The sequence below is a fragment of the Ziziphus jujuba genome, chromosome 1 (genome assembly GCF_031755915.1).
Source record: "Ziziphus jujuba cultivar Dongzao chromosome 1, ASM3175591v1".
NCBI classification, from domain to species: domain Eukaryota; kingdom Viridiplantae; phylum Streptophyta; class Magnoliopsida; order Rosales; family Rhamnaceae; genus Ziziphus; species Ziziphus jujuba.
In genome coordinates, this window is record NC_083379.1 from 19,060,575 (window position 1) to 19,075,988 (window position 15,414).

At 31.5% G+C, this 15,414-nt stretch overlaps 2 protein-coding genes across 3 annotated transcripts; both read left to right on the forward strand.

Moving 5' to 3' along the window:
* The first annotated feature begins 952 nt into the window (after positions 1–952).
* Positions 953–5,025, forward strand: LOC107408838 (probably inactive leucine-rich repeat receptor-like protein kinase At5g48380). Of its 2 annotated transcripts, none has more exons than XM_060815358.1 (2): positions 953–3,300; positions 3,701–5,025. In XM_060815358.1, exons 1-2 carry the CDS (start codon positions 2,470–2,472, stop codon positions 4,661–4,663), a joined length of 1,794 nt encoding a protein of 597 aa, XP_060671341.1. In that variant the 5' UTR covers positions 953–2,469; the 3' UTR covers positions 4,664–5,025. The 2 variants fall into 2 exon arrangements, with proteins under 2 accessions (XP_060671341.1, XP_060671339.1); XM_060815356.1 differs by having other exon boundaries at positions 1,365–3,324; positions 3,701–5,022.
* A 2,617-nt stretch (positions 5,026–7,642) lies between these two features.
* On the forward strand, positions 7,643–9,082 carry LOC125421153 (2-alkenal reductase (NADP(+)-dependent)-like). Its single transcript, XM_060815361.1, has 3 exons — positions 7,643–7,918; positions 8,039–8,216; positions 8,347–9,082. The coding sequence occupies exons 1-3, from the start codon at positions 7,670–7,672 to the stop codon at positions 8,979–8,981; spliced, it is 1,062 nt and encodes a 353-aa protein (XP_060671344.1). The 5' UTR covers positions 7,643–7,669; the 3' UTR covers positions 8,982–9,082.
* The last annotated feature ends 6,332 nt before the right edge of the window (positions 9,083–15,414 follow it).

A 15,414-nucleotide genomic window follows, 5' to 3' on the forward strand; every position in this document is an offset into this window, starting at 1 on the left:
TGCTCATAAATAAACTATTATTGATAAAAATATGCAAAAAAAAAAGTAGATATTTGATAAATTGATTATTAATTAAGATAAAACAGTCATTACAATTACATTATAATTCATAAATATTATTTTAATACTCATAGAACTTATAGATAATTGAAAATTATTATTATCTTTCTTGTTTTTATCTTAAAATGTGAAATATGAAAAGCAATTATTAAAATATCTATCTCCTTAATAATTTTTTATGTAATTATTAATATGTCAATTATAAGAATTTTGTACTAAATACTGTCTTTATATTTAGTATAATATATTCTATTATTTTTTTTAATTTTTATTTGTTTAATACTATTAATTTAAATGTTATCAATATCAATTTTACATAATATTATATTTTCATGTTATTATTTTATGTTATTATTTTTCATTTTTATATAATCAATTATTAATTTGAAATTATGGAATTTTAATGAATTCATCTTATAAAAAATGTATAGCAAGTATATATATATATATATATATTTAATTAATGAATAGAACTTATTAAGGTTATTGAATTCAACTTATTTCTTTTATTAATATCATTAAATATTTAAAAAAGAATTAAAATGTTGAAAAAAATTATCACTAAAATTAATTTAGTAAAATAATTTATTAAACACCAACAATATTTTTGAATTTTTGTAAAAAATTTAAAAAATTTCATAGATTTTATAAAATTTCCATGGAAATTTTCAAAATTTTGATGGATATTATAGTTTTTTTAACAAAATTATTAAAGATTTAATATAGATATTTTGATAGAAATGTTTATGGATATTATGAAAATTCTATCCGTTTCCATTTAAAACCTAAATTTTATTTTGATCCTTTAAAAAAAATAAAAATTTTGAAAAAATTTCGGATATTTTAAATAATGATTATATCTAATATTTAAATTTAAAATAAAAAATAGTAAATGTTTATATTACATTATTAACAAATTAATACTGCATATAATTATAAGAGAATTTCATGGGATTTGTATCACCTTGAACTAGGATTTAAGATCTATTGAGTTGGATTAGGATCCCAGATTATCAAAAAGCTAGTTCAAATCCAGTTTCGTTCAAATGATTTTGGATTTCGGTAACGTTTGAGTCCCATTATTATTTTATCAATCCCAGATTTGGATCCTTTATGGGGCAATCTTTGATCCTATTACCACTGACTGATTTTTAGGAGGTGGGTTTTTTTTTATTTTTTATTTTTTTTTAATATTATCTCTATTGAGATACAATATGATTTTAAAATCTATTAGATATAAGTGATTAACTCTTATTTTTTAAATTTTTTTAGACATAAATAGCATCATGGAATCATTTATAAAGAAAGTAATTATCCATTATTAATGAAATATGTTAGATATTATATTTAAATTTATAAAATTATTCAAATTTTAACATCTGAGAAAATCAAAGTCCTTATTCACCAAAAAAGAAGAAAAAAAAGAGTAATCAAAATCCTTTTCCCAATAATTTACCCAAAAAAAGGAGAGAGAGAGAGAGAGAGAGAGCCAAAGAGGAATAGACGAGGGGAGAGAGAACGAGAGAGAGAGAGGAGAGAGAAAAAGATTGAGAAGACAGAAATATAATACACGAGAGAGATAGAGAAGAGAGAAAGAGACAGAGAGGAATATGACAGAGGGGAGAGGGAAAGGGAGAGAGAGAGAGAGAGAGGAATAAACTAGGAAGAGAGTGAGGGTTAGGCCAAAATAGAGAGAAAAAGAGAGAGAAAGATAAAGGAATCAGCTAGAGAGAGCTCATGTGGCATTAACACCATATCAAATAATTTGTATATATATATATATATATGTTAGAAGAGTTAAAGTCATTGTATAAATAATGTTGAATTTAATTTTTTAAATAAAGAAAGAAACATTATTGAAGAGTTTCTTTTAGCCAGCTAGATAGTATTAAAATTAATTAAGGAGGTACTCGACAAAATTTGTAGAGCTGACTTTGTGTTTAAAATAGCAAGTGGTGGTTGTGTAACGTGGAGTTAATAATATGGATTTCGTGTTAGAATCGAATGATCTCACTCTGCCCATGGAGAACTAAATATGAGCCTTTAAAAACCGTTGACATTGAGCTAAATTAAAAATTAAATCTCTCAAAAAAAAAAAATATATATATATATATATCTTTCGAGGAAGTAACCACACCACCACCTCCTAGTTAGTGTTTGATTGGGTTAGCTGCAGGGTTTATTTTGATTCTCTTGTAACGAGAAAAACCATTGACGGAATTATTCATATAATTCTTTGACAAATTCAAGGGGTTGCTTTCATGAATAAGTACATAGGAACGTCAAAGACAGTAACATGACTTTGATATGTAAAACGTCTAAATTGTCAAGAGTTTGATAATTAAGCAAGAAACATGAGTTTGATATGTTGATTGTTGGAGCCAAGGTGCTCCAATTATACATATAAGAATGGGAGTACATCATTGTATTCTGGAGGCATGGTGTGTGATGCTTTGCATTTTGTCATGTGTTACTACTAATATCAATGGAAGCAGAGAAACCTCGCATGAATATGATGATGATGATATCCATTGCTTGAAGTCCATCAAAATGTCACTACAGGACCCACATGGTTATCTACTCTCATGGAACTTTGATCAAATTTCAGACGCTTCTATGATGTGTAACTTGATGGGTATTAGTTGCTGGATGAACCGTGATGATCATGACAAGTACTTGAGGGTCCGTGAAATCCGACTCTCCAAAATGGGTCTCAAAGGCCGGTTTCCTCTGGGACTTGAAAGCTGCTCTTATATGGAATTGGAAACATTAGACCTTTCCTTCAACAACCTCTCAGGTTCTATTCCATCTCACATATCAACAACTCTCCCTTCTATCTCCAACCTTGATCTCTCCCACAATCGTTTTTCGGGTCAAATCCCAACACATATTGCCAATTGCCTCATCCTCACAGTCCTTAAACTCAACGACAATCAACTCTCTGGTCCAATACCATCACAACTTGGCCTGCTCACTCGTCTAACCCTATTTACTGTTACCAACAATCAAGGACTTTGTGGAGCCCCTTCCATCACGCCCTGCACCCAACACCATCACTTGTTCCAAGATTTTAAAGACGGGTTTTTCATTGGTTATGAGGTTTCTGCGGTTTTTGTTACAACTGGGTTTACATGCTATTATTGTTTGCTTTGGTTCCATTTGATGAAGAGGAAAAACAGGGCCAAGTTGTCGTCTCCGCTGAGGAAGAAGAATAACCGAACTACCCAAGCTAATTATCAGGTTGTAAAGTTGCTATATGATCAGGTTCTATCCCTCATCTTTATTCTCTTCTTGAACTTCATTTTGTTTCAATAAAATTCACTGTCAGACTCGATTAATTCCGTTTTTATCTTCTATCTTTAATTCCCAATTATATAATATATGTTTGAATAACATGGTTTATAGTATACTTAGATGAGAACAGCTTGAGTGATAAAATATCATCTGAATTTATACATTTTTTAATTGGACTACATCTGATCTAGCATATATACTATAGTTTGTGGTTGTATGGGGAAACACAACAACTTGTTATGGACAAATAGTCTTATATGTACAGAAGTCTTCGAATTCTTTATTCTACATGATTTTACTATCATCGCTATTGTATCACTTTTATTGAGATTTGATTGGTTGGCAGATTTCAGAGTCACAGAAGTGGGTTGCTAGAATGAGTTTTGGAGAAATTAGCAAGGGAACTAACAATTTCTCTAAGGACAATAAAATCGGAACGGGGAAGATGGGGACAATGTACAAGGCAGTGCTCGATAATGGTTGTTCCATAGCTGTCAAGAGGCTAAATAATTCTCCACTACAGGATATGAAGTTCATCAATGAGATAAAGACTCTAGGTAGAATTAGACATCCTAATTTAGTTCCCCTCTTGGGTTTCTGCATCAAAGGGCCAGAGAGGATTTTGGTGTACAAATACATGTCAAATGGAAATCTCTATGATTGGCTTCATGGTGTAGAAGATAAGGTCATGATTATGGAATGGCCTTTAAGGGTTAAGATTGCAGTTGGGCTAGCAAGAGGGTTGGCTTGGCTCCACCATGATTGCAATTTCAGAACGGTCCATGTCAACATAAGCTCAAATTCTATCTTACTAGATGAGAATTTTGAGCCCAAGATATCGGATTTTAGGGGGGAAGTGTTGATGGATCCAAACCATACCAATTCAAAGAGGAGTATGCGGGTACATAATGATGTTCAGGAGATGGATATTTTAAAGAAGGATGCGTATAGCTTTGGGACTGTTCTGCTTGAGTTGATAACATTGAAGAAGCGTAGCCAAATGAGTAGTCCATGTAGCAGTACTCAGGAGGAGAGTTTGGGAGGATGGGTTAGTCAACTATTGAGGAGTTGTGCTTCAGATGAGATCTATCAAGGCAACATTGATAAATGTTTGATAGGGAAAGGATTAGATGGTGAAATCATTGGGATGCTTAGGATTGCTGCTATTTGTGTGCAGCCATTTCCAGTTGAGAGGCCAACCATGCTTCAAGTCTACCAAAGACTAAGTGTTATTGGAGAAAGATATGGGATTACACATGATTTTAGGATTTCAAGACAACCTGACGGTGAAATTGTAGAGATTGGATGAAGCTGTAAATACTGGCAGTTTTAATCATTTGGTACCATGCAAATATGAATATTATTACCTTTACTTTTCGGGTAATTAATTAAATGTCAGTTTCCCTTTCTTAGCCTTCTACGAGTAGTTGAATCTAATGGTTCAGACGAAGTAGAAACATGAACTTTTGGCTGATATAATGTACTCTGTCTGTCATCATCATCATTTTTTTATTATTTTTTTAACTCATAGTTTTGCCACAATGAAAATGATGAATGACACATGTATCTCATGCACATGTATGCACATCCTAAAATAAAATAAGTGAAAAAAGTTGGGGAAAAAAATGAAACATGCTGTTCTACTTCCTACATGTGTTAACCATCCTCTGTCTCTCTTCCGTGTTAAAAAAAAATAAAAAATAAAAAAATAAAAATAAATAAAAATAAAAATAAAAATAAAAGATAATCTACTTTTTAAATCTTGTTTACTTGCAGATTAAGGTATGCATTGAGTCATTGACCTTTTAAGGTATAGATCATCTTGGCTTAGAAGTATTGACTCAGTCAGAAAGTTAGAAAAGTAATTAGTATCAGTTTTTGTTACACTTAAATTGTCAGATTGGTGATTTAACTAGTGATGGTGTAGGTAGATTCAGAGTGAATGAGATATAAATTGGTTGAGAATGCAACGTATTAAAGAATCTCTTGAAGATCCCTTGACTAGATTAACCTTGTCATGGTGAATCTTGAAACCGTTATTCAAAAGGGTTTTCAAAACTTATCATGAAGAATAGGGGGGCTCAAGCTCAACTCAAAGTCAAGTGAGTAGTTATATCCCTAGAATAGAGCTTATTAGTATTGTACAGGGAAGAAAACGATGTCAGCTTCTTCTACAAGTTTGCACATGAAAAAAGGCCAAATCAAGGTGTTTCCATTCCAAGTATACAAAAGAATAAAGCCGTTTTGGTGAAAGATATATGAGATCCAAAGTAACCAACTCTAGTACGCATGAATATTGCTTGAAAGTTGCAGCCAATTAAGAATAGTTATTATGTATATGCAAATGTTTTGATATAATATATATATATATATATATATATAGTAATTTTATCCTGGGTGAAGGTATCTACTAGGCAGCAAATTATGAAGAAATTTTAATACGTATCGTTTTTATGGATATGCACATTGGCGCCGGACATAAACTTTTGCACTTCATCGCTCATGAAAGAAATTTTATATACATAAAATTTCATGAAATTGTATAGATATAGGTTTTACCATGCCCAAAATTAAATTAAGTGAAAAAGGGGAATAAACTTGGTGTCCTACAAGAACCATCCTATTAATGCTATGGTGGTCAAATATACTTGAGATCTATCAAGGCAACATTGATAAATGTTTGATAGGGAAAGGATTAGATGGTGAAATCATTAGGATGCTTAGGATTGCTGCTATGTGTGCAGCCATTTCCAGTTGAGAGGCCAACCATGCTTCAACTCTACCAAAAACTAAGAGTTATTGGAGAAAGATATGGGATTGCATATGATTTTAGGATTTCAAGACAACCTGAAGGTGAAATTGTAGACATTGAATGAAGCTGGAAATACTAGCAGTTTTAATCATTTGGTACCATGTAAATATGAATATTATTACCTTTACGTTTCGGGTAATTAATTAAATGTCGGGTTTCATTTCTTAGCCTTTAATGAGTAGTTGAATCTAATGGTTCAGACAAAGTAGAAACATGAACTTTTGGCTGATATAATGTACTTTGTCTGTCATCATAATCCTTTTTTTTTTTTTTTTTTTTAACATATTGTTTTGCCATAGTGAAATGACGAATGACATGTATCTCATTCACATGTATGCACATCCTAAAATTAAATAAGTGAAGAAATTTGGGGAAAAAAAAAATGAAATAATTTGTTCTACTTCCTACATGTGTTAACCATCCTCGGTCTCTATTCCGGGTAAAACAAATAAAAAATAAAAAATAATCTACTTTTTAAATCTTGTTTACTTCCAGATTAAGGTATGCATTGACTCATTGACCTTTTAAGGTCTAGATCATCTTGACTTAGAAATATTGATTCAGTCAGAAAATTAGAAAAGTAATTTGTATTAGTTTTTGCTACACTTAATTGTCGGATTGGTGATTTAACTAGTGATGGTGTAGGTAGATTCAGAGTGAGTGAGATATAAATTGATTGAGAATGAGACGTATTGAAGAATCTCTTGAAGATCCCTTGAATAGATTAACCTTGTCATGGTGAATATTGAAACCGTTATTCAAACGTGTACTGGCCAGACATATGCCACCCAACCTTATCATGAAGAATATGGGGGCTCAACTCCTTCCTTTGTCTGATTGATGCTCTGCTCTGCTCTGCTTTTCTCTGTATCAATATATGAATACATAAATAAAAATATATGCATATGTTTAAATAAATCTCATCATTTGATGTAAATCTTATACACTCTGTATGTATATCTATCTTAATTATAATAACTAGCATTATATATATAAAATGGCCGGCCGCCTCAATAATGTATTATTATCCACTGTTAATTGAATTCCGCTCAAGAAGGAAGGTCTCTCATATCATGTAATAATATTCTTTGTTGTTAATATATATGGATACGTTGGATTTGGTGGGCATCCGCAGCCGTCTCTGACTATGACAGACCAGCAAACCCATTTGGCTATTATGGCTGATAAACCTTGTGTGTCTAGGTTTATTTAAATGAATAGGTAATTAATTTGTGTGACATGGGTACTGACATCACATGGACACCTAATACAACCACCATATAGTTACAGGAAGAGGAGGAATCTGAAACGTATATATATATATATATATATATAGTTCTTTTGTTATCTGATAATTAGAACACAAACACAGAAACGAAAATAGATAGATCTAAAGAAAGATTTTCTGATAGCTTAGCTTAGCTTCATCATATATATATATATATATACTCAATTCATTAATTACAGTGTGGGTGAGAGAGTCTGAGAGAAAATCAGAAAGAAATGGCATCTGGTGGGAATGGTGAAGAATTGACGGTGAGGAACAAGCAGGTTTTGGCTAAAGACTACATAACTGGGAATCCGAGGGAGTCGGATATGTACCTCACCACTACCACTACAAAACTGAAGCTGCCAGCCGAAGAAGAAGAAGCTGCTGTGCTGGTCAAGAACCTCTATCTGTCCTGCGATCCATATATGCGAGGGGTTAAGAATCCTGAACCTGGTCGCCCTCAGTTTTTTGCTCCCAACGCTGTATGTAATTTCTATATTGTATATATTATAAAGCTACAAGGTAATTAAAGATGAATATGTAATCTTCTTTGTTGATGTCCTAATCTCTTCTGTTTTTATTCCATGTTTACATGCACTCAGCCAATAGTCGGATATGGAGTGGGAAAAGTGGTGGATTCAAGGCACCCAGAGTTCAAAGCAGGGGACTTGGTGTGGGGCATAACTTCCTGGGAAGAATACAGCGTGATTAAGAGGACGGAAAGCCTCTTCAAAATTCACCACACAGATGTTCCCCTTTCCTACTATACAGGAATTCTTGGTACGTACCATACACACTTAACATCAATTTCAATTTCAATTAATTAATGTTACAGACATAAATGTACATATAATAATATATTCATGAACATGTATACCAATTATATCTTATGTATGATGTATATGTATAGGTATGCCTGGTTTGACTGCATATGTTGGTCTCTACGAAATCTGTAAGCCCAAGGCAGGAGAAAAAGTATTCATATCATCAGCATTCGGTGCGGTTGGTCAGCTGGTTGGGCAATTGGCAAAGCTGATGGGTTGTTATGTTGTTGGAAGCGCGGGAAGTGATGACAAGGTTGAGATATTGAAGAATAAGCTTGGCTTCGACGAAGCCTTTAACTACAAGTCGCACCGGGACCTGGATGCAGCTCTGAAAAGGTACTTCCCGCAGGGCATTGACATCTACTTTGAGAATGTAGGAGGCAAAATGCTGGACGCAGTGCTGCTGAACATGAGAGACCATGGCCGCATTGCGGTGTGCGGAATGATATCGCAGTACGATCTCCATGAATCGGAAGCCGTTCGCAACCTGATGCAGCTGGTTCTCAAGCGAATCCGCATGGAGGGATTCACTGTGTTGGAGAATTACCATCTCTATTCAAGCTTCTTGGACACCGTCCTGCCTTATATCAGACTGGGCAAGATTGCTTATGTGGAACATATCGTTCAAGGCCTTGACAATGGCCCTGCTGCTCTTGTCGACCTTTTCACGGGCCTTAATGTTGGAAAAACTCTGCTCGTTGTTGCTCCTCATGATGACTGAATATTCATTCACCTCCACTTCGTCTCGTTCATTGTATAATAGATATGTCTTGTATCTATCTATTTTATAATATTTTAAAGTTTGCTTATTAATAATTAAGTCTCTCTCTATCTCTATCTCTCTCTCTCTCTCTCTCGCTTTAATTTATTTTCTTCTCCCATTTAATCATTTAATTAGCTTCTCTCTGTATTTTACTGATTATGAACCACGGAAAGACAAAAGACAGCCCAGTTTCAAAAACAAAACCCCATTTTAAAAGCAGTAACAACGGTAAATATCATTTTGACCTTAACGTCGTCTTATTTATAAAATCTGGTATCGACATAAGCATTTTATGATAAATTTGAATACCAATTTTGAAATTTAAGCATTTGCGTTTAAATAATAAATGCTAAAAAATGATAATATCTAATTTTAAATCTTATTAAATGATAGTATGCTCACATTTGAATTACTTTTACCAATTAAAAATAAAAGTAATAACAATTAATTCAATAAATGATACAGTATCCATAAATTATATAATGACGTAATTCATTATCAAATTTGCTTGCAGTGCCAAATTTGCAATTGGCAATTATGAAATTTTTCACTGTTGAAGACAAAAGAAGGAATTTTGCCATTTTTGACAATGTCATTGCACCAGAGATGTTTTAAGGTTTATTTTAAATTTAGTGGGGCTACGTAATTGGATTGTTTCATAATGCATTTTTTTTTTCTTTTTAGGTGATGAAGTTTATCATTGAGGTGTTTGTATTTTCAAGCAAATTAATAAAATAAATAAATGATTGATCGACAAACATTGACACATTCCAAAAATTTGATATGAAGATCTAAAATAAAACTAAAAGAATTAGTTAAGATAATGAAACTTTGATACAATCTAAAATAAAATACATGTCTAATAAAATCCATAATTAAACATAATGAACGGCGAAATTAGGTGGGCACAATTAACATTATAGAACCAAAAAAAAAAAAAATTAATTAATTAATGTTTATAAAGTATAAGATGGTATATTATCTAATGGTACGCGCAGGATAATTCCCATTCAATTTAAACTTGTAACCTTTTTTTCCATCAATTCAGAACCGACAGGAGAGAATGATGATGATATGTACTGCATTTTACATTTGGATGTGCAATACTTATGGGATTACAAAAAGGGAATTTGGCCCAATACCCTCATTTATTTGAAGGGTGTTAATGAAATGTACCCATCATAATTGAATCCTTTTTATTTTATCTTCTCATATTTAAATATTCCTAAATAATCCTTTTCAAATATCAAAAAAGAAAACATCAAGCCCTAAATGGATGACGACGAAGAAGAAGAGGAAGAGAAAGTGAGAGAGAATGGCGACCCTCCCCGGTCTTGGCCTCGGAGTCGCCACCTTCAGCATCTACTTGGTCGAAAACTTCGACGAATCAAAAAAAAATTTCACTGTCCTTTGCTATGATTCAGGTTCTGTTTTTTGGTTTTTAAAGGGGTGTATTTAATTTATACTTTTAATGATTTTTAATAATTTTTTTTAAGTAATAGATTTTTATGGATTTGTTGGATTTTTATGGATTTAAACAGAGTTTATAAAAGTATGATAGACTTTCATTTTAATGACTTTTAAATACTTTTAACGAATTTTAAAAATACTTATAATATAACCATATATTAAAAAGTATAATTTACTTAAAAATGAAAATGAGAAAATTATCAAAAATGAAACGAACAATCCATTACTACTAACAAATATTAAATATCTAATATTCATTTTTTTAAAATACTAACAATCTCATTGTTATGTGTAAAAAGGAATCTATTGTTCATTATCATTAAAATATTCAACATCATTCCACATATTAGTAGCTATAGCATCTCTCCATTGATTTGCATGCTCTCTTTGTTCTTCTTGAGTCTCAATAATTGGTTCAGAATCATCCTCCTCATTAACTGGTATTGCTGAAGATGATGAACCTTCATCATCTTGTTCTTCTGTAAACTGTTTTACGAATCAAACAATCTTGAAAATTTCGGCCGACAGTCAGTAAAAATGTTGCAAGCATCTCTTCAACACAAATAAATCTTGTATCATATAGTAATGTTTTTTCTTTGATGATGTTACATAACTTTAGAAACACATCAGGATACATTCTATAAACTTGCTGAAAGTTTGTCAGTTCCTCATTCAATATTTTGTGTACGTAGTCGTATCCAATTGACGTTTTTGATCTTTTGGATAGTGGACGTTGAATATGATTACTATACGTGTTAACTATGAGTTCATGTAGTACCTGGAGAATTGCTCTAATAGCTATCAAAGAATTTTTAACTTTGCCCTGCAATTCTTTCTTCATACTCTTCTTCTTCCATCTCTTCCTCTTCTATTTCTTCTTTGTCTATATTGGAATAAGACATTGTAAAAGAAGCCTCCTGATCAAATTATTAAAAAAAAAGGCATAAAAAATTATTAAAAAATTAGATCATTATTTTAGTACACGTGTTAAGCTTAATAATAACTCAAAAAATAATGAAAAAAATAATCATCTAATGATCAAAGATCTAAAAAAGAATTTAAATGCATATTCATAATAATCATATATATATATATATAAAAAGTCAAACTCATTCTATTACTATTTTATACTAACAAAAAATAATAATAATAATAATAAGTTAGATACTCAAAATAAAAATAACATCCTTAAAACAATGCATTTTAAAATCACTCAATTTTGCAATTCAAAGTTAATCCAGTCGAAACGCTCTTGGGGTGTCATTTTGAAGAACTCGATTAGTGATCACATGAATGCAGAATAGTGATCTACCAAATACTGATGCATGCCCGCCTGGATGTGACTAGTTAACCCAGAATTAATAGCCTTAACATTGAGGTGTCTAATTCATAGCACAAATATACCAATTAAAATGGATACAGAAATTAAAATGGCACAAAAATCAGTCCTTTTCCTTTTCATTAACCACCAACAGTATTGGTACATAAACTACTGCATTGCCCATCAAGCATTAAAAAATAAAAATAAAAAATAAAAACTACTATGTTGCTTATATCTATGTGTTCATGTGTATTTGTGTACATGAACAACATGCCTATAATGATTAAAATCAAATTTCTCTGTTTTTCTTCTTTCTAAGAAAATGCATCATCAACAACCTTTTAAAAAATAGGAAAAAGGAGAGAAAGTGCAAACAAAATTATGCCACAAAAAAATGATGCATAGCCACCAATTATATACCCAAAACAAATCAAGGTTTATTCACCAAAAAAAAAGAAAAGAAAAAAAAGTCAAGATTTAATTGTTACGTCTCCTACTCTCGTACAATCATTACATTCTACTTCTAATAAGACAAAACTGAACAGAAAAAGAAAAAGAAAAACAGTTTCTACCGTAAAAAAAATCATCATCATCACAAAATAATCACCTTATATATATATATGTTTTTTTTTATTGGTGAGGGATTTCTATTCATCAAAAAGTAATTTCAGTACAATAGTCAAAAGTCATATAAAATAATGGAAAAAAAGAGTAACCGCACTCTTCTCTATCATAAAATCCAAACCACATATCAAAAAATATACAACATACTGGAAATTTTTTAAGATGATTGAGACAGAAGAATACCGAGAAGCTTCCCTTCAACTTGCAACAGTGCCTTTTCAGTATCTTCTATATTTTTTAAAAGTCAGCAATTTTCTTTGGGGTAACTGGTGGAAAAATTAGGAGAACTTCTATTTATATCTCTCACAAAAAAGTTTAGAAAATTAATCAAAAGTCTAAATCTATAAAAATCAAGTACAAATTGAATACATCTTTAATTTTAAAGATTTAAAAAAGTCATAATTAAATACATTACAACTTTTATAGACTTTATCAAAATCTTTAAAAGTCAGGATTAAACACCCTTTTACTTTTAAAAGTATTTAAAAGTCTATATTTAATACACCAATACTTTTAAAATCTACAAAAGTCATTAAAAGTTAAAATTGAATACATCCCCCTTATGGTGTTTTTGTGTTATGACTGTGCTTTTGGATGAGATTGTGCAATCCATTGAGCAACGGTTGAAGTTGATTAAAAAGGCCTAGCCGTTCGTTGACCCGATTTTGGACCCAGTATTGTTGGTGCTTGGTATCATTGGTTTGATCTTGAAGGAGGTTGATGGTGAAAACAGTAAGGAGGAGAGGGTTTGAGTTAGACTTCTTGCTGCTGATTACAAGTTTTGGACTAAGCTTTGGTCTCGATTTGATCCTACTACAGGTAATTTTGGTTAAGTGTTTGGTCTCCTTTCAATCTGTGAATTTATTTATTTATTATTAATTTTTTTACTTTTTATTTAGAGAAATGGAAGAGAAAGAAATAAATTTTGAAGTATTTTTAAAGGTTCCAAATTTTCGCTACTTTGTGCTTGTGTGAGAGTGCAGGTTGAAAGTATATATCTGGACTTGAATTTGTTGGATAAGTTTTAGGAAAAAAGTTTATTGTGATATGCACCGTATATATGAGCTTTTGTTTACATGGAGCGTATCTGTTTTCTTTGAAATTATATAAATGCTATTACTTAAATTCTAAATGACATGCAAATAGCTTCTTGATTCATGCTATATGGTTAATAGTCCAATGCACTTGGCAAGCTGCAAATGTACCTTTCGAAACTCACTTGCTTATGAGGATAATCCAAATGGTTGGACAGCTATCTATGTAGTTGTATAATGCATGTGGCAGAAAGTTGAATTCAAAAGACATTAGTCTTGGGAAATATTTTCAATTAATGTGTGCAGAATACCCTCACCTCAATGGCATGAAGAAATTGCTTAAATATTTGCTAGGATATGAAAATTGATGTAATTTTTTGTAACATTGTCTCTTTTCTATTGTATCATTTTGATCTTCTAATAATGCTCTGAATTGTCAAAACACTTGAGCCTTTTATATTTTAATTTAAAGCATTTTTTTAATGAAATTTATGATTTTCAATTGAATACTTCATACGTGAAACAGGTAAAATTGAGTTTTTAGATCCAAAAACAACTGTTCTTGTACCTGAAGACAGATATGGAATTCATGCAATTGATACCTTGGACCCTGAGATGGTAAGCCCTAAATTCTTTTCTTTAAATTTATTAAAGTTCTTATATTATGAAGCTAATTTTTGCTTCTATTTTGGTACGTGTATGAATTTTTTTAAGGAGAAACTTCCAGATTTCCTTTGCAGATATTTCATACTATCCTGGTTTTGGAGGATTGCCTGCATCCTTCTAGAATCCCAAACCCTTTGTTGATATCCTCAACAGTTCCTTCTCTCTATCTTGTCAGTTTTGGTGTTTGTGTTGTTCAAAGTGTAGTCTGAAATATTTATTCCAGTTCAAACTAAAGCTCAAATTATCAATTCTAATGGCATCTTATGGAGTATATGTAGGCAACACAACGATTTTTTATATTATAATGAGCGGCCCATCCTATTAAGTGGCATCTTTAATAATGTATTCATTTGCATGCTTTTACTACTTGGTTTATGCAGACAAGTTTCACTTTGAACTATATGTCTCTCACAATAACTTCATGTAAGATTCTCTAATAATAATTTTCAATCCTTCACACTTAACATGGTAATGTTGCCAACTTGTTAACCTCACTAGTATCTGTAGGAAATTGATAATAAAGCTCTGCCTCCTAGAGTTGTTTACTTTGCATTTTGGAAGGTAGAGGATGTGGTTAGCTTTTAGCAGCATGCTAGAAAAGGGCTTTGTCTTAGGCAAAATTGCAATAAAAAAAGCAAACAACTTTGATGACAAACACCTATTGTCTTCAACATGTTGCCTTCTTTTGATTAAAATAGGGGAAAAAAAAAAGAGTTCACTAAGAAAATAAGTGATGGTGCTTGAAGTGGATAAGAAATTTCAGGTTTTCAGAGAAGAAAAGAAAAATGAAACAGCCTTGCAGGTGCAGAGCATAAAAGTTACTAGTGCAGGTTCTGCCTTAATGAAGTAAATCAAATCAGCGCAAATGAAGTACAGGTTTATCAAAAGATGCAGTGTGGAAGAAAAAGAAAAAGATATCCTTCACCACTAGCTTTTCTAGTCAATTAAAATACTAATAGTAATAATAATAAAAGAAAAACTTAAGTACTATTACATGTATTGAAAACACAACTTCGATCAATGTGGCTCTAGGTCATATAGAAATTGTTATGCTCGGAGCACATCATTTTAGGCAATCATTATTAATGCTTTAACTCCATGTTTTCCCTATTGATTTTAGAAGCAATTTTTAAAGTTATTTTGCAACTTCTAGGAATTTTTGGATCATACGATGATTCCCAGAATCAGTAGATTAAATTATAATTATAAATGGTCTACTTCAAGCTATCTTTTGAGAAGTAGTAACTTGGCTAATGTTGCCCTTTTTCTTTTATTC

Bases quoted from the DNA above. Each gene is read 5' to 3' on its own strand.
- LOC107408838 (XM_060815356.1), top strand. From the start codon at position 2,470: ATGGGAGTACATCATTGTATTCTGGAGGCATGGTGTGTGATGCTTTGC. The intron at 3,325-3,700 runs GTTCTATCCCTC...ATTGGTTGGCAG, and splicing joins TAAAGTTGCTATATGATCAG to ATTTCAGAGTCACAGAAGTG.
- LOC125421153 (XM_060815361.1), top strand. From the start codon at position 7,670: ATGGCATCTGGTGGGAATGGTGAAGAATTGACGGTGAGGAACAAGCAG. The intron at 7,919-8,038 runs GTATGTAATTTC...ACATGCACTCAG, and splicing joins AGTTTTTTGCTCCCAACGCT to CCAATAGTCGGATATGGAGT. The intron at 8,217-8,346 runs GTACGTACCATA...GTATATGTATAG, and splicing joins CTACTATACAGGAATTCTTG to GTATGCCTGGTTTGACTGCA.